We start from the raw sequence: 25,369 nt of genomic DNA on the forward strand, positions 1-25,369 counted from the left end.
CCCCTGCAAATAATAAATAATGGTCCATTTCCTTTATGCAAACAATTTTTTTCCCCCACCCTTTACTGGGTATTAATAGTTCATAGACTAGTACATTTTACAAGCATAAACATGTTCAATGTGAAATAAACACTTGTTTTCAGTGCGCTTTGATTGAAAACTACCGCACAGGCCTTTCACCTTTGAATGTTTTATTAATAAAGCCATTAAAATTGAACCATGCCCAATAAGTTACATCTGAAGCAGAGTAGGGTGACGTCCTGATCTCAGCTGAGGCACTGGAGATGAGCATGTGCTTTTCACATGGTGGGAAAACAGCCGGCCAACAATATGTGAGTATCTTCCCTAAAAACAGTGTCACATGTATGAATGACCCAATCCGAAATATTACAGTACGGGGGCCCATCGACTGCGTCCATGAGTGATGATGTCATCACAAAGTGCCCTCTTGAGTTACAGCGTTTCTTACGTCTACTTCTCTGGCATTTACAATTTGTACATCCAGTGGTACAACAAACCCAGCAATGAAACATACAAAAGAAACCCTTTAGGTTGGATATTAATCAACGAGAATGGGACATTCAGATATAATACATCTGCAGAGCGCCGAGCGGCCGCAGGGACACGCAATAACGATATACACATTGGGTTTAAAATGTCAAAACAAACCAACAAAAAGGATTTAAAAAAACAAACAAAAAATAACCCAGCTGCAAATACTGAACATTCACTATTTACAGATGGAGCGTCTCTGGGATGGCAGGGTGATCACATGCAGTGGAGACTTGCAAGGTCAAAGGTCTATACACAGCAGTGCCAGACGCCACTAAAAGCTACAGTCATACACTTGGATAATAGTCCATTTTTTTCTGGCTTTTTGGTAAGATAAAAAAAATTAGGAGCAGCTTCAACTAACACAGACAAAATAAAAAAACGAACAAAAGTCACTCACAGAATAATGAATCTAGTTCATTTATGTACAGATGCACATTCTTTACATCAGTTCGTCCTGTCAGCTGTTGCAATGACAACAGGAAGAGGAAATGGAGGAGAGCAAAAGGGGGAGGAGCTTCCTCTTTACGTAAACGTGAAGATCCCTCTGCGACGGTGGGAAAGCGAGCTTGTTTCTTCAGTAACAATGAGCAATAACAACAACAAAAAGATCAGTGCACTGTTTTAGGCAGACAAACATCATCGCCGCCACAAAAAAAAAAAAAAAAATGGAAGAAGCCCATCTAGGCGTGATAAACGCATTTTCCATTAAGATCGTACAGCTATCAGGTCCACTTAATGGCTTTTCAACAGCATTTTTACCTTTAAATGTGTACACTTCCTAAAACTACACATACATAATAAATAGAGGTTCACATACGAGCGTATTATTTCTTGTAAATTCGAAGGGCATCTGGGTGAATCCCATAAACCCGTCGTCGAGAGCGTGTCCAGGTCACATTTCAACCCCAAATCATGAAACTGAAGATTGTTCTGCAACGTGACATTATTCTGATGGAAGTTCAGCACATTTCTCCGGCAGCGCTCATTACCGTAATGCACCCAGGCAATTTTTTGTTTTAATTCTCATTGTAATACAGTATTTTAAAAATTGATTTACAGCAAACAATGTAATACAATGATTTAAAAAAAAAAACAATTAGCATAATTTAAAGGCAGTATAATAAAAAAATACTTTGCTGTTTAAATGAGGAGGTTTTTGTGCGTTACGGTAATGAGAACTATTAAACAGGATTCATTTTGTTTAAGCAAAGTACAATTTCTCATTTATTTCTTTGGATTTTAGGGTGAAATATAACCCAGGTTCATGTTCTCGACACGTTTCGCAGGATTCTCCCATCTAAACTATTAAACATGCCGGAAATGTACATATATGAGGAGTGTAAAAACTGAAGTGACGTAAAATGACTGTAACTCTTTGAAAAATACTATATAAATAGATTAAAATAAATATGTTGTAAGTCACATTATTTAACGAAGGGCTCTCTCTAGACTTATGAATGCTTTTAGTCTATATGATTAATATTAAACCATCAGAACATTCATACAGAATCATAATCGGACAAATCAAGGCAGCTTAAAGGAATCATTCACCTAAAAAGGAAAAGTTCTGTCATAATTTACTAATCGCCACGTCGTTCCAAACCAGTATGCATATTTTTAGTGGAGAAACTTTGAAAAATCATCACGCAGCTCTTTTCCCGTTCAATGTATGGAAGAGAACAGCGTGAACATTCTTCTAAACATCTCCCTTTGTGTTTAAAGAGAGAAAGCTCAAAGCGAGAGCGAGCAAATAATGACAAAATTCACAGAATGATTCCGTAAAACCACAAACGGCACAGCGACTGCGAAGCAAGTTCTCATTCCTACACACAGTTCCAGGTTGAACCAGGACTTCCGACCGATGAAGATCTGATATCACTTTAAAAGCAACAGAAAAGGGTCACGGGAAGAAAACAAAAGTCAAATAAAACGTAAATCGATGTGCGAAAGAAACCAGAAACGTCTCTGCTGACCAATCGAGGAGAGTGTGTTGTACTGCATACACCCCTGAAGCCATTAAACTCCTCCTCTTCCTGTTCCCCGTCTATGGCAGGGGTGCAGGTGGAGTTGGTGGCGGTAACCAATAACAGCATGCGTATCCTGACTGGGTGAGGTTTGCAGTCTGAGTGAAGGATGGTCCCGGTGAGCAGCCTCTCCCCTCTTCTCCCTCTCGCTCACTCCTTCACTACACCAGCTGGTATCCTGAGCCGGACGTCTGGTCGTACTCTATTGTGTACTGAGAGGTCCAGTCTATGGCCACGGGCCGCAGCAGACCACAGCAGCGCAGCTCAAAGAAATCTATGAGGTTCCTCATACAGCCGTGACTGAAAAACAGAGGAGCAGTGTTACTACTGGGAATCATACACACCAGTCTTTGGCCTAAAAACAACTGACCAATTCTATCTTCACCAAAAACAACCATGCATTCCTTGAGAAGTTCATAGTTTTGACTAAACTGGCAGACCACACTTCCTTCATGAATATTTCTCAGGTTCAACTATTTTTTTAGATTATATACATTAGTCAATCATCATGCTGTGTCCCAAACAGTGTTATTTTATTATTAAAAAAATTCTATAACATTTTTTATATAAATATTTTGATTTAGCTTTTATTTTTATAATATTCAGTTTGGCGTTTTAGTTATATATATATATATATTTTTTATGTGCTTTTGTCATTTTTATTAGTTTCTGTTCATTAAAAATATTTTTAAGTACTTTAATATTATTTCAGTTAGTAATTGTTAGTTGCTAAGACAAAATTTTGAATTTTCTCATCTAATATTTCAATTAACAAATGTTTTTAATAGTTTTAGTTTTCAAAAACCAATTCTTCCAACAATTTCTCCTTTTTTTTTTTCTTTTCTTCTTGAGGTTTGGTTAAATAGTTTATGATCACTGAAAAAAACAAACCCAAAGCGATTTGTCATCATTAAACTATTATATTTTGGTAAAACATCGGCCATCCACCGTTTTTTCTATAGATATTTAGCATCATATAAAGTCCATCCCATAATGGAAGATGTTTTTAATAACTACATTCATTGATGATTTCTGAGGTAATTTATTTAATCTAATGGGATCTTTCTCTAAATTGTTGGTGTCTAAACAAGCACTAACAGAAACTTTTTTGAAGTTACTAAGGGTATCATATACTGTAGATTATATTCTACAGACTGGATTAATTTTGAATATGCAAACATCAATAGCTTGACAAACGACCCATTTGGCATTGCCCTCTGTGTTCAGTGCTGTACAGATAAACTGTTGCCAGCTAAACCTGAAATGAGTTTAAAGGACTCACTTGAAAGGGCTCTCGATGGACGTGGCTGTAACTTTAAAGTGCTTATATCTTCTTGCGTTCATTCGCTCGTTTGTAGTGATGCCCAGAACAGCGATCTATCAAGAGACAGTCAAACAAATACACATCAAACCACAAATGCACACAAAACCTGTTCCAACATATGAATAAAATTAGACCATAAGGTATGTTATAGGATTTTACGTCAAGACCATGGACTGTAAAAAAAGACGGCATTTATTATGTCTAAAGCCCAAAGTATACTTAGTTTTCTTTTTTTGCACGCGTGCGTACAGTCGAACGTGTAGCCTTTTTTAAAGTATACTCTATTTGATAGTGTGTGCAAACACAGGCGGTCGACGCATGCACTCTTTACAGTTTTCAAAGTTGTGTTAGTTATGACGAATCAAAATGTCTTGGTTTCTCTTTTAAACTAAAGTTGTGGCTATCTCATAACAAGCACTCGTCAATGCGAGCGTCTTTTGTTGTAGTTCTGTCTCTTTAGTATGGAAGCTTGTTTCTGCCACATAATAAAACATTTTAAAAGATAATTGCGACTTTTTATCTCACAATTGCGAGTTTACATCTCGCAATTCTGACTTTATTTCTCAGAATTGCGAGATATAAAGGCAGAATTGCGTGAAATAAAGTCCGAATTCTGACTTTTTTTCTCGCAATTGCGACTTTATAACACGCAATTGCGAGTTTATATCTCGCAATTCTGACATCTTTTCTCAGAATTGTGAGATATAAACTCGCAATTGTGAAATATAAAGTCCAAAAGACGGACTTTTTTTTTTTACCACAGAATAGTTTATATCTCACAATTCTGACTTTATAACACGTAATTGCGACTTTATATCGTGCAATTCTGACTTTATATCTCCCAATTGCGACTTTATTTCTCGCAATTGCGACTTTATTTCTCAGAATTGTGACTTTATTTCTCACAATTCTGAGAAAAAAAAGTCACAATTCTGACTTGATATATCACAATTGTGAGAAAAAAAGTCAGAATTGTGAGATAAAAAGTCGCAATTATTATTACTTGTTTATTATTCAGTGGTGAAAACAAGCTTCCATACTTTAGTTTAGATATCTACTGTGAAACAACGGCCCGGATCAGTGTTGCCACCTTGTGGAACAACTGATTAGTGCAAAACAAATTAGATGCGCATATGCGACCTGTGCTTACAAAGAACAAAAAAAGATCAGGTGGCGCAAGTACAGAACACACGTACTATTCTGGTGACGCAATTTGCATCACTTCACGCAGACCCTCGTGTACACGAAAAACCCGAAGTATACTTGGGCTTACAATGATGATGAAGGCTTCTTTACACTTGAGCGTATCTCACCTGGTAGAGCTGGCACATGATGAGCACAGCGACCCACATGAAGTGAAACACACTGTTGAGAAACATCCAGAACATCCACGGCGAGCAGGTGGCGATCTGCGTGATGTAGTTCCAGAAGCCATCTTTAGTGTAGCTGGTAGCACAGTGAATACTCCAGTCTGCAGAAACAGTGGCGTCTTAAGTCCAAAATAACTTCCAATTCATCAAGATTATAAATATGTATGCAACTAATGCAAAATCAACAGTAGCAGCAATTGAAAGGTGTTTATATTCATTTATCGTCACGTTGTTCGTACAAAACCATTGTACTCACAGCAAATGCATCCGTAAATCATCCAACAGATCATACACAACAGGAAGAATAGGTAGCCCATGAAGTAACGGTGGTTTCCACTTCCTGCCCGCAAACAATGAAGGAAAAAAAACAACAACAGACAAATGAAAGGAATGATTCATACCCTTTCTTATTCTGCCTTTGGCTCAAATTAGTACTATGAGGTTTCTATTACGGGATGCAGCTTTCTGGACTATAGTGAATTTCCTGGGGGAACATTTGAGCAATCTATGACTGTTCATTTTAATGTCAGGAGGAAGAGCGTGTGAGGTTGGTGAAGGCCAGTGGGGAAAATGATGGAAAATCTGCACTTGGAAAACTCACCTACGCAGTTGCCTACCCAAGGGCAGTGGTGATCAAACTTGGCGATGCATCGGTTGCACACGGCGCAGTGTTTCGATCTGATGGGCTTCCGTATCTGTGGAGCACAGGTCGTAAGATGAGTGTTTTATGAGCGATGGAAACTGCAATGCAAATCAGACTGTTGGGTTATCAGCCGGCCGACGCGCGAGGAGACGACTGGTGCTGAATGTGTTTTAGCAATTGTGTGCAGAATGGAAAAGTCATAATTACCAAGCAGGTGCTGCAGAATATGCTGAGATCCAGACAGCCCGTTTCTGCCAATTCAACTATGGTCTAAGTAGAGAGGACAAGAGAAACGAATGGAAAATGTAAGTGATGCTTTCTTGTGCATAAAGCATAGGGTGTTCTGGATGAACTTTACTAGATGAACTGGTTTTGCAGTTTGAGATTTGACCTTTTTCTTCTGCTCCTCAGATGCTTTGATGATGCCGGGGTCAGACTTCCAGGACTTGCCAAAGTTGTAGAAGAGAGCCAGGCTATTGAGCAGGAACGGCAGGTGGATGGTGACAAACGGGAGAAGTGTGGAGGGTTAAGGAAGTTTCATTTAATATCAAACATCTGGGGCCGGTTTCACAAAGCTATTTTAGACCGGTCTATAGTGTTAGACAAGTCTAAAGTTTGCTCATAGACTAGTCTAATGCAAGTTAAGACTGTTTCACAAAAATAAAGACTGACTTAATTTAGACCAAAAAAATTTAGACACCTGACCCCAGGCTAACTTAGGTCTATGTAACCTTGGCAACCAGCAGTAACAATCAGTTAGATTACAAACAGCCAAAAGAAAAGGGAAAATGGCTCATAATTTAAACATTTCTTCTTGTTACTACATTCTCCGCTAAATTTCCCAAGTAAAACATCCTTGTAACTGTTATACTCCTCCAACAAACACATATTTTCCACTGGGGTAAACTGCACTGAGCGGTTGAATGCGCTTACTCGATCCGCCATGTTTTTTTGTATTGAAAAGTGTCTTATTTTACCCAGAATGCATTGCAGTGTAGTCCTACTTAAGATAGTCAGAGTCTTCTTAAGTGCTTTGTGCAACGGTCTGGTTTAGATGTCTATCTAAAATCTGACTATCTACTATATCTAAGCCATAGTCAAAGTCTATCTTTGTGAAACCGGCTCAGGACTCGCAATATTTTGGGCCAATGAATTCCCATGATCGTTAAGTGATTACTTGATAAAAGTAAAAAAAAAAAAGTATTGTCAAAACTCAAGTCAAACTGATTTGAATGTATCATTCAGACCCAATTTGTGAACTGGTTCAAATGAATAAGCGAAAATAACCTATTCTAAAGAATGATTCAATCACAAAAAGACTGAATGAGGGAGTAATAACTAGTAGTTAGTCAGTCAGTCAATCTAACTTGTGAAGCTTTTAAGACATGCAAATTCAAGATTCTTATAAAAAAGTCGCAAGATGAGTTATTTCATGAAAATTACTTTCCATCTTACAAACAAACACAACAATCTGACAAATGAGACTGAAAGTTCAGTGGAATTCTGAGCTGCAACATTTCAGTGAATTATTCCATCAAAAAAGTAACATTTCCTGTTACTAAAAAAGTAACACCTCCAACCAGAGAAAATGAAAGGACATGCCGTCTAAAAAGACACCCACAAATGCAGAAAATCTGTTTCTTCTGTAAGTGGGTCGGGTGTTTTCATTGAGCTGAGCTGCACATGGGCAACAATTACAGCAGGAAAAAAGCCCAATCCTCTGAGGAGATGCTCTATTGTTGGATGATAAGGGCGAGAGGGAAACGGATCCACCCAGAGCTCTTGATCTGATTTTGAGCTGCAGGGTTTGAGTGCAATGTTTCTATTCCTGAGCTCTGGAGGAGACACACCTGGACACATGGCGGTTCAGTGCACACTAAACATCACTCCACACAAAGCACATTTCAGCAGCTTCACTCAATAAGCACATCCAGACATGAGTCACGTCTTGAGCGGTTCCTTCAAAAGAGGAGGAAATGCTTCAGCTTTGGGCAGAAATCCTATTTTCCTGCTGTTAAGAACTCGGCTTTCTTGTGTTTGCACTAGATCTCTCTCACACCAGAGTGGGCGTCGTGAACAGAATCTTATATCACAGTATGAGTAATTGTAATCACAGTGACCATTTATAGCACAATGTTGTTTTTTTGTTTATTTTTATTTAATAACCATGTAGAAATGTCTGATTTTGGTATATTCCAGCTAAATAAATATTAAAAAAATGAATCTAATTTTGATTATTATTACTTTTTGATGGACACGAACCAAACGACACTCAATATTTTGAATTGCATTATTTTTGTTTCATCTCTCTCTCTCTCAATTCAATATATATATATCTAGCAGATACATGGTGTAGCATAATCTCACATTGACGAGACATTTCTAGCGTTGCACACTATATACTGTCAAGCCATCCAGCCCTCCTCTCACCCACACAGTATCACTTAAAGTGTCAATTCCACTACATTTATTGTGTGAGTCACTCCTGATTCCATGGAAAAATAGCCATATCCATGTTAAATCTGTCAAAGATGATGCATCTGCCCAGAGTTTCACAGTATGAAGTGTCAACCTAATGTTACCACACAACTTGAAACAAATCAGCTCCAGACAACCGTGAGAGAATCATGGATATTTTCATCTCGGTTTATGTTGTTTAAAAAATAAAAAATGTTACAAAATATTTCAGACACTGAAGCATACTGCCAAACTTCCCATCTCTATCCTCGGTTCCTTTCATTAGGTCCATCACATCAGGTCTTGTGAGCTTCTCTACCACATTCAGACCTTTCAACATCGAAAAGTGAGATATAGCCGTATAAACTGGGTCAATTCAGTGACCCAGATTTAAGTTTCATGCAGGGAAAACAACAAAGACAGAAAAAGAGAAAAGATGTTTTCAAGCGAAGATGGTTTTCCTGCTGTGTCAGCGTACTTATTCCGATGCTCATCGAGTCACATTAGAGCTGCACGATTCTGGAGAAATTAAGACACAATTCTTGCCCGAATTTGAAAAGAAAAACAAAATGACACGTCATTTACTAGAGGTTCTGACAAAATGTTAGCAGCTGCAAGATATTTAAAAGAAAAATCAAATTAATTTGAATCAATTACTTAAAGAAAATTGGTTTGAATGGTGAAAGATGAATGAATGAATGATTCAATGACACACTAAGACTTCACTTGTTTCATTAAACAGCATTTTTGAACAAATCTCTTGAATGAATAATTCAAAGAAAATACATTTTTAACAGTCGCTTGTCGCCACCTACTGGTGCAACAACGTCATTGATAAAAGGTGATTTTTCTCTATTTTGATCGCTTCCGTAGACATCACTGTTTATATTCTAAGCATAATCTTTTATCCCAGTACTTCTGTGATAATTTGAATTATTGTAACAAAAATAGTGATACTGTTTCATACCTATAAATGAAAACTGATCTCTCTGGATCAGCGGCAGCGCCAACGCAGATCTGAATGTTTGCTGTGACCGTACTTGTCAAAGGTTTAATAGACGAGTTGTCATTTAGGAACAAGATTGTGTGGGTGTTTTAATCAAGATCGAGATCGTGCCGCTCTAATAGACAAATGGATGCTTATGTAAGTCACTCTGGATAATACAGAATTTTTTGGAATAAAATATTCAGATTAAGTGGATTGTATCCCATATTATGATCATCAAACTGACAGCACAGCAAGTGAAGAAAATGGAGCAACTGAAAAGGATATCGTTCCAGAACCAATAAAACCAGGTGATGTACATCCAGAACTTAGTGGCCATATAGATTCCCAGAGGAAGAGCGCTATGCATGGAGTGATCAAAGAAAGACCTAGAAACAGAGACGAAATGTTAGCCGTGATGGTCCACACTCACATCAGAATGCATTAAGAGCCTGAGCAGCACCACAGATGGCTATAATGGCATGCACGTCATACTTGGAAAGGAACTGCACGACGAGCCACACCGCTGCATACATCACACCCTTGATGAGCCAAGAGTCAATGTCCAGATCGGCGATAAATCCCACCAACCAAATCACCATGAACGGAGTTCCCAACATCACCTTCTGCCTGAACTCCTGCGAACAGACACAGAAGTCAAAGTCTGGGGCCAGGTTCACAAAAATCCTCTTAAGAAAAAGGTTAAGTTACATTTTAAAGAAATTCTAAGAAGTTCGTAAGAATTTTTTAAGTGTAATTCTCACATTTTTAAGATGTCAAATATTTTTTTGAATTATAGGGTCAAATCAAATGCCTCAAAGTGTGCATTGCCTACGGATTAACGTAATTATCATAAGCGAGCACTGTTTTAATGGCCCCCAGAATATTTTTATTCTGAATAATATTTTTAACTGAATTTCATTCTTAAGAATCTTGTGTGAATATAACTCCAGAGGCTTAAAAAACAATTTAGAAAACGGCTCTGACTTTCAGCAACTAGCGTCAACTAGTCCAGACTATAAATCGGGGGCAGAAATTGGTGTAAAAGTCATGTTGTGTTTTGATTGATTGATTGATTGAACTTTATTGTCCAGTCTGTTTTCACAGAGCGGACATTTTTCTTTGACACTGTAACATACATTCACTGCTTAAAAAACACATCACACATCAACAGCACAAATACAAAGAATTATATAGTTAAACACTGTAAGAAAAAACATTTTAAAAATATTAACAGCCGTTCTATTGTTTCAAATAAAACACTGTGCGATTTAAGATAATCACTGCCATTGGAAGAAAAGATCTTTTATAGACATTTTTTCTAGCCAAGGGAATTTTTAGTCTACGTCCAGATGGGAGCAATTCAAAAGCAAAAGTGAAGAGGGTGTGTGTTATCTTTAAAAATCACAATTGCCATTTTCCCCATAAAATGATTGAACAAACTCTGAAGTGGCTGTTGTTTTGTCCAGTAATCTTATTTGCTTGATTAATTATTTGTGAGAGTTTGTTTTAATGTTAGATTGCCGTACCATGAAACAATATTATATGTGAGAATACTCTCAATCATTGATCGATATAACATAGTTATATATATATATATATATACATATAACTAAAATACATATAACAGTTACATTTTCCTGCCTTTAGATGCAGTCTGCCTCATTCAACATTCATTACAGTTTGATTTCTCCTTAATGTCAAGTGATTGCACAGGACAAGTTGCTTTACCTTGTCCATTTTGAGTCGTTTCAGGTACGAGGGGCTGTCGTAACCTTTGGCCTGTCTGGCCTCCTGCAGATGATTTATCATCCACACATTTTTCCTCTGTTTGGCCAGATCCAGCGGCGTCTCCCCCTGCCACCGACAAACATTATCAGATGTCATGTGCACACATCATTTCAGTGTGCTGGTGTGGCCGTCTGGACTTTACCTTGATGTTCTGTGCATCGACGTTAGCATTGGCGTCCAGCAGCAGACTGATGACCGTAGTGTTTCCAGCCAGAACCGCCCAGTGCAGAGCCGTGTTCTTATGATATTTATCACCCAGATTCACAGACACATTAAACGTCAGCAACAGTCGTGTCGGGTCAACGCTGCGGCAGAACGCAGAAGATCACACCTATTAGCTTTACATTTATCAATGGCAAATAAAAACATTTCCTCTCTCACACACACACACACACACACACACACACACACACACACACACCTGTGCGTCCGATAAGCCGCCCACATCAAAGGGGTCATGCCATTCTGATCCATCATATCTACATCCTGGAGGACGACACATAAAAAGTAAAACATAAAAGTAGGATCAGGCTGAGATCAAATGCTATGGGTTCATGTAATATCTTTCCCAGAGGTCAAACTGCTGTGGATAGAAATGTCATAAATGCCCCCTGCAGGCTGAAATGGACTAAGCAAGACAAAAAGTATCATGTAATGAATCGATTATTTTACATTTTAATAAAAAGCGTGTTCCCCGAACTTTAAATATTTAACAGTGCATTGAGGGGCATGATAAAAAACTATCAAATAATATGTTTTACCTTAATAAAAGGATGCATGAAGACATTTATAACAAAAATTATTAAATTTATTAGAATGCAAAATGTAAACTAGGCTTATAAAATATTTCTGCTTCAAACTGTATTTAATAACTATGTAAATATTTATAGGCCTTATATAACTGTGCATATTTAATTAACAGATTATTGTGCCAGTATTACTAAAATCTATATATTAAATAATGTGTGTTAAATAAAGTTTCCTTCCTTTGATGGGTTCACCCAGACAGAAGCTAAAAGAGTTTATTGAATAAAATGCCAGATTCCGTTTATTTTGTCACCAATGTACCAATTATAACAACCAGAAGTAAAACTGTATGCATAATGCTTGACTTAAACAGGCCCGAAATACACTGGGACTTTTATTTTATGCTTAACTATTGCTGGACGTTGACCCAAAAAGACCACACTTACATCCATTTAGGATATTTGAGATTTTGTATGCCCTTAAATTTCATAAAACTTTATTCGCAGACTAAAAACATTTTGCACACATCTTTTTTAATCGCAAATGCAAATGAAACCGTAGCACTGACGAACCCTGGATGAAACTTTTTGTTGGTTACTTTATTTTCATCATGTGTTCTGGGTAGCTCCGCCCACACTGAAATCTCATTGGCTCACAATAGCTACAAATTAATCACAGGTATTCTGACGGGCTTTGGTTTTGCCAGCTTTTGTTTTGATGAGACCAGCGTCACACAGAACGTTTCATGAGGAGGCTTTATATAAACAAGCGTACCTGTCCCTTGGCAATGAGGTAAGCCACAATGGAGGTGTGTCCAAACTGAGCGGCCAGGTGCACACAACTGCAACCCTCCCCATCGATGAGAGACGGATCCGCACCATACTTCATTAACTGCACCACCATGGAGAGATGGCCCTGTCTGAACGAGAGAGAGCTGACGAGGGTCATTCACAGACTAACACTGTGCTTTATGATGTGAATTAATAAAACATCACACACTCTACATTACAGTATTTTTGCGGTATGCACAGTATGAATTTAATACCTGCATGGCCTACCAATTTATATGAAATCTGCAGTAGGGCTGTCACTTTTTATTCGATATTCGAATATGCATTCGAACATGATATCCGAAACCGAACTATAAATAAACTATCTGGTTTTAAAAGTGCCATGTTTAGCGCATTTTTTACAGTCTATGATTAGATCGTTTGCTTTTTATTTTATTGTTTGCCATCTCATCCAGTAGCGGCCGCTCTAAACGTATTGTAGGGTAGGCCCATGACCAAATCAAGCGAATAATAGCCAGCTTGTTTTGAAAATGGAAGAGAACGACAAAACAAAAGAGACCGTGCTGTAATTCCTGCCTATTACACACACACACACGACCCACAGAAAAGACGCGTGTCAGTATCGAGTTCTCTTTTGGGCTTGAACAAACCACAACACACAAATTATGCCAAATATCCGTTTTGTCGAGTGTCCTCATAAAAGCAGTCTTAAATTATTTAAATAAAGTCTTAAATGAACGTAGAGATGTGAGAAAATGCGATGCGTGTCAGAACGCGTCTCTGTCCGCAGCGGCTGGTCTTAAAGTGTCATTAATGTTAATCAAATAACAAAGGTAAGAGTGCGGACCCGGCGCCAGGAGGATTATTATACCGGTAGCCTAATCATGAATGCACTCCGCTATCTTTTAACACATCTCCGGCTAACGGCTTTTTCACGCAAAAGAAAAACTCTCCATGAAGCGCAGTGAAATTCAGCGACCATGTGGCGTTTCCTGATGTATCGAGGTTGTTCGTTAACTTCGTTTTACATTTTACTCGTAGATATTCGAATACATTTCTTGATATTCAATATCTGTTCGAATTTGATTTTTCTCAAAAGTGACAGCCCTAATCTGCAGTATACAACATGTCACACTGTTATGCTATTTAGTATACATATACTATTATCTATTCATATTTTAAATTAGCTTTACAATTTAATATTTTAATTTCATTTTAATTTTAGTTTAAGTTGCAGTAATATTGATATGTGTTTTTCACCTTTTATTATTGATTTTATCTATTTACCTTTAACTTTTAATTCAGTTTTTGTAATTTTAGTACTTCAACTTAAGGGGTTCACCCAAAAATGAAAAAAAATCATCAATTGCTCACCTTCATGTCGTTCCAAACCCCTAAAGAGTTTCATTCATCTTCAAATGAAGATTGTTTTTAATGAAATCTGAGTGATTTCTGTCCCTCCACTGACAGCTACGCAACTGACACTTCAAAAAGGTCATAAAGATATCATAAAACTAATCCATATGAATTGAGCGGTTTAGTCCAAATTTTCGCCATAACTGATGTGTGAGATGATGAATGCTTATATGTGAATATAATCTGTTCATCATATAAAGCGATACTGTCTCTTCTGCAAATTTGGCCTAAACCACTCGATTCAAATGGATTTGTTTTACGATCTCTTTATGCACTTTTAAGCGTCAAAGTGGTAGTTACGTAGCTGTCAACGGAGGGACAGAAATCTGTCTGATTTAATAAAAAAAATCTTCATTTTGTGTTTCAATGATGAGTGAAAGTCTTACGGGTTTGGAACAACATGATGATTTTTTTCATTTTGGGGTGAACTAACCCTTTAAACTTTAATTTCAGTTAGTTACAAAGGCAACATTTCTACTTTTCTAAAGTTTAAGTCTATCATCAAACATTTAGATTTTATTTCAGCTTTATTTCCCTTACAGAAAATGCTTTTAATTTAGTTTAAGTGAACAATAACAACACTGAATGTGCTCAACTTGAGCTTCCATGTCCAGTCTGATGAATGAACCAGAAAGTTCAACAACATTTTAGTATATTATTAAATAGTTTGATAAATAGTAAGCAGTATATAGTGGTTGTTCTTCAGTAAGTCACCTTGTAGCCCAGTGTAGTGGCGTAGAGTTGAGATCTCCTCCCAGCTGGTCAACTATGGCACCTTTAGATATGTAATGCCTATGAAGAGCAGACAGACAGCATTCAGGAGATGAGTGGACTTCTGAAGTGAGACATCTAGGCTTTATCATACAGCTAAATGTCTGTTACAAAAGAGAGCAGCGTAAAATAAATGACTGCGACAGAGCAGGCTCTCATTAAGAGGAGGATCTGCACACACACACACACACACACACACCTATAATGGAAATTTCAAACTGGTTGTTCTTCTTTGCTTGTCTGAAAGCTGAGAGTAATTCTATCTATTCCTCTGTGTATGTGCTGTCTTAATAACGGGAGGGGAAAACTAGCTAGGAAAGTCCTCAGATCCAGGAAAGGGGAATGTGTATACACAGACAGATACGTACTTGACCAAGTCTATGCGGTTGTTAATTGCCGCCCAATGCAGGAGTGTGACATTTTCTTTATCCGGCTGACGCACGTCATATCCGGCGTCCACCAGCTCACGGCAGCGCTCGAATATGCCATACCTGAACACACAAACCGCTCAAATTACACACTAAAACACACAAGCACTAGAGAATCATCCCTAAACAGTACAAACACAAAAACAACAGTGTCAAATGTACAGTGTTTTGCGTTCACTCACAATACCAAAACAGGACAGAACCAGGCGGCTCAATTGATGTCTTTTGGATGATTTTTTTATATATCTAGTAGGGCTGTAATCTCCCAGTCGATTAGTCGATTATTGGTCGATACGTTCTGGCTCGACCAAAATTCTGATTCTGATTTTTTGCCGCGTTCATTTCATCAGGTGGAAAGCACTAATTGCTAATGTTTCACAGGTAACAGTCTGTCTTCAGAACACCCCCCTTGTTTTCACTTCTTTTGGATTAGCCCAACCCACTGGAGAAGAGAGACGGATTGAAGAAAGTACGCTACTAGAAGTTTTGCTGAATATTATTTATTTAATTGTGAGAGCGTTTAATTCATAGTCAGTCAGTCTTCTTCTACCATGTCAACAAAGACATCGGCAGTGTGGCAGCATTTTTTTTAAAGTTAATAGTCTATTCATGTCTCAGCACAGAGCGGCTGAAATGATAGTGTCTGTCAGTTATTATAATACATATGACAAAAACAATTGTCTAAATTATGTTGCATATTCCTCAAAAGTATTTTCGGAAATCATAGGCTATGATATTGCGCAGGTGCACATGATGCAACGCTGTCTGAGCCGACAGACTCGTGTGTCAGACTCATTTCAATGCAAAATAATTACGTCAAAAACGATTGAATATACTGCAAATAGCCTACTAGTTTTTTATGTTTATTTATAATTCATTTAGGCGGACAACAAAGCTACCAAGTACTGCGCACAGTGCACAGCTAATTAATTTAACGTTTTTTTCCTAACGTAATTTTTAGTAGATTTTTAGTCGAAAATTTCAGGACTTCAGTCGACCAAGATTTCCTTTGGTTGATTACAGCCCTAATATCTAGATGTTTCTGGGCAAGGGATATTTGTGTAGATGGATGTGTGTGTGTGTGTGTGGACTCACTGGGTGGCTTTGACGATGTCCCAAGTGCTGTAGTCGTCCACGTGGCTCTTGCGGCTAACGCTCTCGCTGTAGCCATGGTTATAGTGAGTCTGGGATTTAATTTCCTGCGGGAGAGAAACATAGTCAGTTCATCTCTATCATCTCTAGAGCAAACGGATAGAAGGATGACACAGAGGATCTCGGACACGACGTGTCTTATATACGGTCAGTCTCCATGGTGACATCTCTGATATCCCACTCAAACACACACACTGCTGAAATAAAACTGAAAGGTGCTTTTAAAGGGGCCGTATCCTGGAAAACAGGACTTTCTTGCTATTTTGAAATAGGAGTTTGATGTGTTGAGTGACAATGCAAATGGAAGTAGAAACATAATTCTGTTGTTAAAAAGTTCAGCTCTCCTATTAGCATATTAACATGACCTCCCACATTTACACATAAAGCCCTGAGGTTAGCTAAGCATAACAAACTGCTATTTATGCATCATCTTAAAGGTACAGCAGTAAAAACAGTCTGTTTAATACTCGTATCATGATATCAGCAAGAAAGCAGAAAATCTTTCTGACCTGTTTTTGTTTAAGAAACTTTGTCTAACATTATAATTAGACTAATACCCCTCAGACTGGCTCACAGGTCAGGGGGCGTTTGATGACCAGCAGATGTCCAGAAGCTTCGGCTCTATTGATTGGTGGGGAGGGTCTCGGTCTATTGTATTAAAGGCCCAAGGGATGCTGATGTCCGATAGAAACCCCAGAAATGACCCGAGCCATTTTGACCTGAACCTTTATCTTTACCATGTACACCTTTCCAGAAACATTTGTATTTATTAATTCTATTACATATTTCTTGTATCTCCACTGCTCAGAGACAACTCAACTCCTGCAGCCCTGCACCTTGTTTGTTAATTTTTTTTATATCAATGTCTACTTTATAAATTCAGATTTTTAGCCCCAATCACAGCTGATTGTCCCTCCGAATTAACATGCGAATTTAAAAAATAAAATGTGACAAAAAAAAAAGATGTATATAAAACCTTTTGCTTTAAACCAAAATAATAAACCAAATACTATACTTTATAATTATTAACCACAATCATAGGAAAAATCCTCAATATAATACCAGACTAGTCGTTACTCTTCAGAAAAACACAGTTTTACACACCAGAAATTTTAATTAGATGTGTAAAAACACAGTCATATGAGATGCTTTCTAACAAAAGCTTGAAACAGATGCAAAGAGCAAACAGAAAACACCCACAGGACACAGGGGAGTCCTGGCAAACACACCGAGCTCCCTCTGTGTGTGTGTGTGTGTGTGTGTGTGTGTGTGTGTGTGTGTGTGTGTGTGTGTGTGTGTGTGTGTGTGTGTGTGTGTGTGTGTGTGTGTGTCTGAGAGAGAAAAAGAGAGAGAGAGAGAGAGATGAAGAGACATAGAAAGAGAGACATAGAAAGAGAGAGAGAGAGAGATAGAGATAGAGAAAGAGAAAGAGAAAGAGAAAGAGAAAGAGAAAGAGAGAGAGAGAGAGAGAGAGAGAGAGAGAGAGAGAGAGAGAGAGAGAGAGAGAGAGAGAGAGAGAGAGAGAGAGATGCCAGCTCAGCAGAGATGAGACACACACTGGCCAGAGATTCACATATAAAGATATGCAGTATGCATTCATAATCGGTAGCATTTAATCCCTAAAATAAAAGTCTTCTATATGGAGCACTAAACAGATCCATTAGTAAAGCGTAACCAGCTGGACAGAGAAACACAGGTCAGTGATAAAGCCTTGTGTTTTATCAGCACAATCACGCTTCCAGCAAGAACCTGCACACTTGCACCCACAAACACTAAATATGAAGCCCTGTCTCTCCATGTGGGCCTGTAATTATTACCTTCATAAACACTGCACATGTATTCAGTCTCTGTATGGAAGGCTGATCTGACACTCATTTGATCAACACAAAGATTCAGCGAGCAGTCACATGACCCCACACTTCCAGAGGAAACCCTAGTGAGATGATCTGAACGCCACAGTTACCCTACAGCAAAGCATCCAGAACGAGGGAATCTGCGTGACGAGGATATAAATTAAAGGTCCCATGACATGCTACTTTTTGTAGGCTTTAATATAGGCCTTAGGTCTAGTACTGTATCTGAAATCTCTTTCCAAAAATTCAGTCTCGGTGCAGAATTATAGCCACTATAAGCCAGTCCCAGAATGAGCTTCCTTCAGACGGGCCGTTTCGGTGTCTGTAGCTTTAAATGTTAATGAGGAGGAGATAGGCGGCGTAAGGTGGAGGGTGGGTGTGGCCTTGACCATCTGCGGCAACGGTAGACCATGCATGTTAACATTGGATATATTGCAATGGCACGGAGACACGCAGTCGTTCAAGCATTTCAGTTTGACCCAGAATCTGATCCAGATGGAGAGGCAACGGATGAATAAGTTGCAACTCAGCGGCTTCAGCAGGACGTTTCCGAATGGTTAGTTTAAAATATTATGTCTGGACTTTATTCGGATGGTTTAGTTATTATCATGTAGCTAACGCTAACCTACTGTTGCCTTTTCACGAGAGATCTGTAACATCTGTAATTTATCTTATTACAATTACATCATCAAGCTCTGCGATCTTGAAATGCGGATATCGCGCGCGCCGTATAACCAACAGGAAAACGGTATCCAAATAACAAAGAAGTGTACAACACTCGCGTTACAGTGTGCGTATTCACACACATACTTGATGCTATCTAACTTTACATTAGCGCAAGTAACTGCATAGCTAATGTTACAGCCACATTCTACGTGTAACAAGCTAGGTAACCATAAACAGTAAAGCAACAACTTGTATTATTAGTTGACTTACTTGTCCGAGGTGTGTAGCTGAGCCAAAGAGAGTTGGTACTGATCCAGACTTTCAGCAAGCCCAGCTCTGTATTAACCCTTCGGTGTTCATTTGTACATCCAATTATTGAGCAATTATTATGCTTCGCTCGCTCAAAAGCCATTATATCTCTCGTGGACAAACTAAAATCGCGCGCGCGCGTTCCTACTTCCTATCGCATTTTCTCATGGGCGGAAAATATTCTCTGGGCGGGCAAAGCAGAGACAGGGGAGGTAACATTCCTCCTTATAACGTCATTAGGAGGAGATTCAAGATCAGCGCGGTTGAGCGTCCATTTTCTCAAAGGCAGAGAAAGATAAGATAGCAAAAGCTCGATTTACACCGATTAAAATGTCTAGAAACTTGGGGACCATATACAGGCTAGGGGAAGTCATATTAATGTTAAAAAACCTCAGAAAGTGAAAATTTCATGTCATGGGACCTTTAACATCCGAGTCAAATCTCATTTCTAAACGGCTCTCCAATAGGTCAGAGGTCAGTGAGTCCAACAGTAAGTACACTGTACAAGTACTGAGTTAATCCATCACAATATACAGCCACCAAGCATAAAGCAGCTGGAATTATATTATATTGTATAGTCTTATATTGTAAATATATTAAATATATTGTAAATTAAAATAGTCAAAGATATATTGAATGTATAACTAACTACGATTTGACTATGGTAAATAAATATTGTCTTTACTGAATGATGCACATCGCATTTCCAATAATGCAGTGCGCTCAACAAATGAACCAGAAGAAATATCAACCACGAATTTGAACCTTTACTTGACTCACAATTGAATCAAGAGATTAAAAAAAAGACTAGTTTTTACACAAATATTATTAAAAACGCATTATTTAACTGGATGCCACTCATCAAAATAAAATGTAATGTACTAAGGTGATATGACAATGTTTTAAACATTATTTTTGATGGCCAATATTAATGATATTACACTATTTAATTTGCTTTAATTGCTGTAATTAAATTTAGATGTATTGTAGCCTACATATTTACTAAATTAGATATAATTGTTAAACGAATCAATATGGGAAAAAAAGTTTTAACTTGATCAAAAACCTCAAATTTTACATGCGGAAACAGTGACATATGACATGAATATGTATATAAAGGATTTTAAGAAAAACGTATTGGATTGATTGACAATTAATTAAATGCCAAATATCTGCTGATATATCAGTCAACCACTATTTACATTATATTTTAAATATATACATATTTGTCAGTACAGTATGCTATTACTTTCAAAAGCATGGAAATGCCATGGTAATAGTGACCTTACAGCAGGGTGGGCTGAACTGAGGAGCTCACCGCTAGCAGATGTGCACTTAATCCACATCCATTACTCATACGCATAGCATTAGTGTTAATACAGGTTTCTATATTCCATCGTAGAGATCAGAGAAACAGATCTCATGAGCTGAACGTCTCAGATCCTTCTTAATTCACAGTGATCAATCTGAAAGCACACTCCTGTTATATCACATGTAGAATTAGCAAAAACAAAAATGCTATGCTAGACATGATGCCACCGAACAGAGCGACTCTGAGAAAGCGAGCAGTTGGGAGATTTAGCAGCACCGGCAGGCCTGTGGAAAGGCGTTTGGACGTTTCATTCAATATTTTTGTGCCTGGTTTCAGAACAGTTGGTCTAATTCAATACGGGCCTAATGTTCCTCCTGCCAGTGAGGAAACAAGCGCTTACAGCATCTGTGAGACCATGTGACACATCCTGAGATGCTTGGCTTCCTATTACTACAGGAAGACATTATTTAGGCTGCGTTTACACTGCAATTCTTAATGTGCAGATCTGATCTCTTGACCATATCATCTGATTTTTGTCCCAGTCTGTTTACATTCACTTTAGACGCCACTGGAATCCGATATCTGTGTTTACATAAATCCCATCACAAAATGAGTCTGTGATGATTCCTTTACAGTGTGTCATGGTTGGCCCTTGTGTTGAATGGCCATACTAAAATGATTCATATAATTCATGGATAAGTTAAAAGAAAAAAAATCCGTGTTTATATGTATGCAACAAATTCCGATATGTGTCCAGATGGGAGTAAAAAAAAATATATGTTTGTGGCAGTGTAAACACAGCTTAAGATCTTGCTCTGGAGAGTGTGTGCTTTATCAACAGCTTATGTTAATGCGGTTAATTACGCTGCCATTTATATCTTTAGTCCATGTCAACGTCCATAAAAACATATCTGGACTGACCATCAACAGCCATTATGAAATTATATTCACAGTCAAGGCAATGCCACAGCTATGCATCACAGTAAAGGCCCATTCACACCAATTACAATACAGATATAGTTATAAAACTGTTAAAGAATAGCAGAGTCCACACCACAACGGTAACGATAACAACACAGAGGAACCAAATCGTTGAAATCACTTTCAGAGCGATTTATTTCCAGATTATGAAGAATGAAAACATTGACAGCCAATCATCTTTTCATTTTTATCTCAGGATTAACATAACCAAGGATTTACAACTTAAAGGGTTAGTTCACCCAAAAATGAAAATTCTGTCAGTAATCACTCGCCCTCATGTTGTTCCAACCCTGTAAGACTTTCGTTCATCTTCACAACACAAATTAAGATATTTTTGATTAAATCTGAGAGCTGGATCACTCCTCCATAGGCTTCTAAGACACTATAACTTGCTGGCAACAAAACAAAAATAACGACTTTATTCCACTTTTCATTTCCTTCTCTCTGGGCCTCGAGTCTTTTCACATAGTGTTTAAGCGTAGCGCGTCTGTGTTGTACGTCACACGCATCACACACATGACCAGCGTCGGCCAATAGTGAGCCTACGTGGTGACGTGCAACGCTTAAACACTACGTGAAAAGACTCGAGGCCCAGAGAGAAGGAAAAGAAAAGTGGAATAAAGTCGTTATTTTTGTTTGTTTTTGCGCACAAAAAGTATTCTCGTCGCTTTATAAACTTACGATTGAGTCACTTGGACTATATTAACGATGTCTTTAATACATTTTCTGGGCCAGCAAGTTCTAGTGTCTTAGAAGCCTATGGAGAAGAGAGACATCTCTCAGATTTCATCAAAAATATCTTAATTTGTGTTCTGAAGATGAACGAAGGTCTTAAGGGGTTTGGAACAACATGAGGGCGAGCGAGTAATTACTGACAGAATTTTCATTTTTGGGTGAACTAACCCTTTAACTCAGAGTTAGTAACTTCTTGTTTGTAGTGTGATTTCACATACAAAACCACAAATGAAATCACACCCACAATGCAGAGACGGGAAACGGAACAGCAGAAAAATGAAAAGCCACAAAACTATATTTGTGACACACTCTTGACTAAAGCAGACACACACCTTCCTGTTGAGCCCTCTGAGCATCATCTGAAGAGGAAACCTCAGGTCTGATGGGTGACTGTGAGGAACAGATGGCTGGCACTTCACTATATGACTGCCGCCCACCCAGGTGACAACCAGACCCTGTCGACTTCCCACTAGTTAACCGCATTGATCAACTAAAGACAAATGCACAGACTGTGTCTTTAGTAGAGGGGTTTCTTTCTGCTCAGTCCAGTCACTGAGATAACAGTTTATTATTTATTTTAAAAAGAATTATTTTTATATTTTCTGTGTGTTTTTTAACAATCAGCAAAAGAGCGGCTGAAACAATTCCTCACATGATAATATAACCTTTTGATGATGCATCACAAGCCAAATCTTGAGGACAGCTAATCTATTTTTTTAGATTGAGCAGCCACATGCAAAACACCACCTCTATCATGGTTTCATGTTCTAGCCTCGAAATCAACCGGCTCATCCCACTGAACACCAGGGCACACATAGCAAACACACTAAAGATTACAAAGACTGACATAAGTATATTTTGTAAAATAAGCATTCATTGCACTTCTGTTAGTGTAATTACAACTGTATTATGCCTTTGCAAACCTGCTCTACAGATAGCAGCATAAGCACTGGTCATTTCAAAACCCATATCAGTCGACCACTAATTATTAATAACCTATAATATTAATACATAATGGCCCGGTTTCACAGACAGGGCTTAGATTAAGCCAGGATAAGTAGCTTTTTTTAAACATGCCTTTATTACTGATGTGCATCTTGACACAAAACAATAACCCTGATATATTTTTATGATATATCTGTGTATATGATATAAGAAACAAGTTGTTTTCAGTGAAGACAGCTAAAACATGTGATTTAATCTGGGACTAAGTTTAAGCTTTCTGTGAAACCGGCCAAATATATAATAATAAACATTGCAATAAAAAGAACAGCTTAGGTCTGCTGAGAGCTTCCTTTCACTCCAACAGGTCAGCGTGTGTTAGTATGACTTTAAGACAATTGCCATTCACTGAGACAACATGTGTGTGTGTGTGTGTGTGTGTGTGTGTGTGTGTGTGTGTGTGTGTGTGTGTGATCAGCTGTATGATCAGTCTGCTTGAGCATGAATAATTTACAGCAGGAGGTCCCATATGAGCAAGCTGTCATGAATACTACGAATGCACATATATAACTATAGGCCTTTCATGTGAAACTCGCCTGTCAATGCAAAGTCACAAATGAGTCATTACACAAACATGCAAATCTCAAATAATAGCATTTATTAATGAATATATTTATGAAATTTACGAGCCTGCAAATAACTCACAACAATGACAGCTCTGAAGCAAATCTGTCACATTTGCGAAACAAACACCTAAATGCAGTCAAAAAGATTCAGACAGACTCTTAGTGCACTAAAACCATACTGATAAAAAATAACAAAATGAATGTTCAAATCTGAAGGTAAATGGATGCAAATGGTGATGATATTTGTGAATGGTGTCTTGTCAATTAGATGCAAACGCAGCACAACACACTGGGAATACTTCTATAATACCATAATGCCACGTTTGTCATTGCACAATATGGATTAAAAAAAGCACCCCTGCCTTAAAACGTGTGATTAGACGTGCGATGAAGCGAAAAATAAAAATAAAATCTATGGATATGAAAGGCTAACGTTAGCAGCAATGCTATTACGCAGCAGTGGGGGGGATTCAGCCCCTCTCCTTCATTGTGAGAAGTTAACAGCAGAAATAGCGCGTTTACTGGACGTGAAATCACTTCGGCTTCGTTTAGGATTGCTGCTGTGATGCAGCTGGATATACGCTGTATGTTTTACCTCAGGATGGAGGATCGGGACGCATCCAGCTTCTTTCTCAAATTCGTCCAGAGCGTCCGCCATCTTGCTGCTCGACCACGCGGAGCATCACGGGAAAAACATTTAGGGGGCGATAAACAGGAGACACGCGCGCGCACATGAGGAAGCAGTGCGCGCTCGCGTGTGATTTGACCTGGTCAATTAATTATTTTCTGTATATATTCAATATTCTTATATTCTTAAATATGATCAGTTTTAGAGTGCATTATTCCCATAGCGTTTAAAAAAAATATTTTTTAGAAACATCATTATTTGATAGAAACATCAATAATAACCAAATTATTATTTTTATTTTCACATAAAGTAGGTTAAAACGTGTATGTACACAATATTTAGCCAAAAAAAGAGACGATTGATCAAATATAAATATATTTCCTGTTTTATAAACCAAGAATTACATTCTCAAATACTAAGGAGACATCAGAATTCATACGATATAAAATATCCAGAATCTTTTAATTATAATCCAGGCTCTTATAGTTACAAGATCAAAACAGAGATCACAGAAAGAGCAATCTATATCAATACACCGATGCCTAAGAAATGTATTTAATTTTAATTTGGACATAAAACCGATGTCATTCACATGGTATAGCCTGTACTACTGTTGCTGAATTACGTCATCAAACTACTTTATCACTTTATATAAATATAAATAAGTCTGTTCTACATGTGCGTATCCTTTTTTTTAAACCTTATCTATGAAACAGTTTTATTTTTGCCTAAATATTTTGCTCATCATCCTCCGTGCATGGAATGATATGAATGCAACGTGGTTACGTCATGGCTGTCAGATGGAATGTCGTCAAATATTTTTATTTTGAAAAAAAAATATATATATATATATTTGATTTTGC

General features: G+C 37.9%; 1 protein-coding gene across 1 annotated transcript; it reads right to left on the bottom strand.

Moving 5' to 3' along the window:
• Nucleotides 1-52: 52 nt before the first annotated feature.
• On the bottom strand, nucleotides 53-24,584 carry zdhhc17 (zDHHC palmitoyltransferase 17). The gene is made up of 17 exons (XM_081364368.1): nucleotides 24,474-24,584; nucleotides 16,398-16,501; nucleotides 15,243-15,365; nucleotides 14,818-14,895; nucleotides 12,671-12,815; nucleotides 11,571-11,635; nucleotides 11,292-11,454; nucleotides 11,090-11,215; nucleotides 9,854-9,996; nucleotides 9,647-9,747; nucleotides 6,308-6,432; nucleotides 6,124-6,186; nucleotides 5,875-5,968; nucleotides 5,530-5,613; nucleotides 5,217-5,374; nucleotides 3,862-3,956; nucleotides 53-2,879 (listed from the first exon to the last, which is right to left on the bottom strand). Exons 1-17 carry the CDS (start codon nucleotides 24,534-24,536, stop codon nucleotides 2,741-2,743), a joined length of 1,869 nt encoding a protein of 622 aa, XP_081220494.1. The 5' UTR covers nucleotides 24,537-24,584; the 3' UTR covers nucleotides 53-2,740.
• Between the last annotated feature and the right edge of the window lie 785 nt (nucleotides 24,585-25,369).

This window comes from Scardinius erythrophthalmus, assembly GCF_964197995.2.
Source record: "Scardinius erythrophthalmus genome assembly, chromosome: 4".
NCBI classification, from domain to species: Eukaryota; Metazoa; Chordata; class Actinopteri; order Cypriniformes; family Leuciscidae; genus Scardinius; species Scardinius erythrophthalmus.